Raw genomic sequence first — 4,083 nt, 5'->3', positions numbered from 1 at the left:
CCCCACTGGCTCTCTTTGGATACACCACGCTGGCCATCTTGAAGAACTCATCCGCAGCGTCCAGAGCTATGAGCCGATCCTGCCAAAGCAACGGGGTTTTACAGTCACTACAGGCTGCTTTGGGCAGCTACCTGGTCAGAGTCCTCCCCCCATGCCTGTTCTCAGGTTAAGCATTAGGTCTAATCTTTCCCCATGCCATTAACAGGCTGTGAGAGCACCCAGTTGCACAGGTTTAAAGGAACTTGGGGGGCCAAATTCATGGTGCTACAGCACTGACATTTCCAAAGGTGACCAGCCAAGATACAAGTGCAACATTTGACAGGGATGCCCCAGATGCCACCATGTATTTGAGCGTCCTCTGGTGCATTTCACCTATCCACTCCCCTTCATTTGAGCTCACTTGCAGAGATGGGGGCCACGGGGAGGAAGGCACACTCAGAGCTACTCACCACCACAAAGAGGTAGCGCTCAGAAAGCTCCCAGCTGGTTGGGAAGATGTTTGTCTCTTCGGAGAGCTTTAACAGGATGTCCCGGGCTTTGCCCATGTTCTGAGAGTCACTGATGATGCTGAGTTTGGTCACCGACAAGAGGGAGTCTGCTTCCTTCTGGAAACCTGGGAAAGACGTGTTACAGAAACAAGTCAAACATGCAGGCAGGGTCATCCCTGAGCCCTCCAGGCTTTTGCAAGGTTCCTTATTCGCCCTCCACCTTGGGCTGCTGTATTCCCTACTTGCTAAAACAGACTACCATTTCCTTGAGGCACGCTCCATGTCTGCACTTGGGGCAGGTATGACCTTGCTGATGGGAAAAAAAACAACCATATACCCATTCAGAGCAAGTTTGTTGCTAGTTTTCCAGAGAGGCATATGAACATCTGCACCCGGGGTGTTGCTTCAGCTCTTGCATGTTCCTGATGCTGCCAGAGCTTTCAGGGTGCTTCAGTGGCTTTCAGCAGCTTCCTGAGCATCCCAGCACCTACACCTATATGTTGTTGGGAGGTAACTGTGATAAAAAAACTGTGGCAGTAATGGATGCATAGGTAGTTGTTCCTGTAGCAGTCAGCACCTCTTATAGGAAGGGCATCCAGGGAAGGAAATGGGGGTGAGAATGAATGCAGGGATCTTTAAATGTAATTGCTCTTTGTTCAGCTCCAGGGTGCTGCATCTCACCTGAAAACACAGGGAAAAGAGTAGTGGTCTTATCACTAAAGCAGAGGTTTAGATAACAAAATATAGCAGGTTTCACATCTGGTTGCACATCTAGCTTTGCTAAGGCTTAATGATCCCTTGCCTTGAGCTTCCCCACCCTTTGCAAAACAGCTCCAGAGCCATTGCGGACATGAGGGAGATGTAGGAGACCCTTTGTGAACGTGCAGTAACAGCTGTAAGGACGTCAAGTGATCCCTCCCGTGTTTGGTCTGTACAGGCTGCACAAGCACCTGGGTGAAGATGAACGCTGATATCTATTTATGAATTTAAAATGTTCCTCCCATCCAGATGCCAGAATGGCTGGTAGGGCAGGAGCGGCTGAGATACCCATCTCTTTTGCTCCCAGTGATAATACCCTTGAACAGCCCAACAAGTGCGCTTGACTCGCACGTCCTCCTCTCGTTAGCTGCCAACCACCTCCAGAGCATGATGCAAGTCACCGAGCTGATGTGCCAGCACGGCACATCTCCTTGGCCAGAGTGTCACATGCGGTGTGCAGGGCAATTGGGAAAACCAAGTGACACCTGCCACTGCCTTGTCCAGAGGAGCAGCAGCTGAGGACACAGGACCAGTGGGTGCAGTTCACGGTTCGCAGGCTAAGAAATAGCAGGAGTAGGAGGGTCACTGTTGAGCAATTTCATTTCATGAAAGAATATTTCAAATTCACTTGGGAGCAGACAAAGTGGGTGGTTCAGCTCTGATCAGCTAGCATGGGCTAGGGAGGGAAAACAGATGTACCTGCGTTTCAAATCTGAAAGGAATAATCATTTCTCCCTACTTATCTTCCTTAGAAAAAAAACAGGGTGAATTCCCAGGTATCCCTGCTAAGTTTCCACAAGAAAGCTTGACAAGGATGATCATGGGCCTGAAAGGTTCTCCCACCGGTCATAGTTCATGGGCTTTTTGATGTGCCTGCAGACACAGTGGCTCTGTCTCCTCCCAGCAGTGCCTGAGCTCTCAGGAGTCTCCTGCGGGCTCTCAGCTGCCATGTGGGCTACCTGACGGCAGTGCTCAGCAACCTTGTTTTCTTTTTCTCCCTTTCTCCTCTACCAGCCTGATTTTGTGGAGCCGTTCCCATTTTCAACCATCATGGGACTTCTCATTCGGTACCACACAAATGGCATCCTTTTGTCCTCTAGCTTACCTAAATCCTCCAAAATGTGTTTCCACCTGCTTCTCACTTCTTTCCGCGTCTGCCGTAAGGTATAAATATCATAGTTGAGCTTTTGCCATTCCTGCAAAGCAAAGGGATAAGAAATACTCAGTCAGTTGCATGTGGGGAGGTCTCTGCTGCTCTTCTAGGAATTTCAGCTTTTAGAAATGGAGCCAAAGTTGAACTGTTGATGTTGGCACTGAGGGATCAGTGTGAAGGTCGATGGCCAGGCTGCTGTTGCCCCTGGAAGAAATTACACTGACCAGCGTGAAATATTTTACCGCGATGTTTGATACAGCATGTCTGTATTTTCTCTGCATGTACAAAACAGGCTCAAGTTACCTTGAAACTGGATTATAGAATTTAGCTCAGGCATTGCTGATGACCGATGTGGTCTCCTCAGTCAGCCAGGGAGAATATAATTCCAGCTCTGTGCTGGAAATTACAATGCTGTCCTAGGCTGAAGAACAACATGAACTTCCAAATGTAGTTCATTTGCGAGACTTCAGTCTCTTTGGTCCAAAGCCCTTTACCCCAAACCTTGACACCCCTGCTAGTATCAAAACCTGAGGTTGTGTGAATACCTTATACTTTAACAGCTTGAGAAAGCATGACCACATATTAATAATTACCTTCTATAAACTATTGCAACACCTTATTTTCATATCCTTGCAGTTAAACTGGCATGGCACATTTTCTTACAGCGGGTGATAGCCCAAGGGAAACTAAAAGTTTGAAAAAAAAGTTACTGCTCTCAGTTTTGTCACACATACAGTGGCTTCTCCAAACTGCTCAGCCCTCTGCTTGGCATTTAACTGGAGCAGGCAGGTTTTCAGAAGTACTGGAAAACAAGAAAAATAGACTTTTTTTAAAGGCTGGAGTACCCTTTTGTAAATAGCACAGAAGAGGGATGCACATGGATGGTTGAGGGCTGAGCTGGAGCTATTTAACATAATAACTATTTTTGGTGATGCCAGTTGCTGTAGTTAATGCCTCACTTAACTATACAGTTTAAATCCTTGCACTTGACCTCAAGCTTTATATCTGCATAATGGGACAGTGTCTAAAGGGGAAGGTTTTGAGGTTATTTATTAAAGTCATACCAGCACAATTAAACACATCTGTACAAGTATGCATTCCTGTGGAAATGCATGTATTCTGCAAAAAAACAGGAGTATTTTTCCCAGCTGAGCTTAATCAATGCACACACTGAAAGGGATGCATTTACAGAAGCATCCACACAGCAGGTCACAACATCACTCAGATAATTTCCCTGCACTAACAACCTTAATTTATCTAATTTCTCAGCAACAGATTACATAGATGGACTCTTGTAGAATAACGGGTGTTAATCTGTGCCATCTCCCTGGGATTTTCCTACATGACATGCTGGGTTCAAAGGGGTTAAACAATATTCATGAAAGTAGGCTGTGCTTTAGAAATCCCACTGGTTTTCTGATACCTGGTGCCTTAAAGAGTCGACTTAACGTGATAACGAGTTGGAGATTTCCTAGTGGGTTTTTTTCCTGAGCCTGGCCAACACGCCACCACTGCAGAGAATTAAATGATGAGCCTATTTTTTTGTTGTTCAGCGATAGCTGCAGGAACCCCTGGGAGATTACGCTTTGGAAGAAGCAGACAGCAGGGTTAAGACACCGGTCAATTCAGGTCAGGAGAGCAGGGGAAACACAGCTCCGTCTGCAGCCGCTCGCTCTGAACAGC

General features: G+C 46.8%; 1 protein-coding gene across 1 annotated transcript in view; it reads right to left on the bottom strand.

Moving 5' to 3' along the window:
- The window catches only part of MREG (melanoregulin), a 21,705-nt gene that overhangs the window by 5,260 nt on the left and 12,362 nt on the right, over positions 1-4,083 (bottom strand). Inside the window, exons 4-6 of the mRNA XM_009887592.1 lie at positions 2,353-2,443; positions 450-613; positions 7-79 (exon numbers count right to left, since the gene is read on the bottom strand). Of these exons, the coding sequence (XP_009885894.1) occupies positions 7-79; positions 450-613; positions 2,353-2,443 (328 nt within the window). The remainder of the gene's footprint in view (positions 1-6; positions 80-449; positions 614-2,352; positions 2,444-4,083) is intronic.

Source organism: Charadrius vociferus, unplaced genomic scaffold (genome assembly GCF_000708025.1).
Source record: "Charadrius vociferus isolate BGI_N301 unplaced genomic scaffold, ASM70802v2 scaffold136, whole genome shotgun sequence".
NCBI classification, from domain to species: Eukaryota; Metazoa; Chordata; class Aves; order Charadriiformes; family Charadriidae; genus Charadrius; species Charadrius vociferus.
Note: the sequence above shows the minus strand (reverse complement) of the source record. Positions and strands in the feature narration are given on the sequence as shown.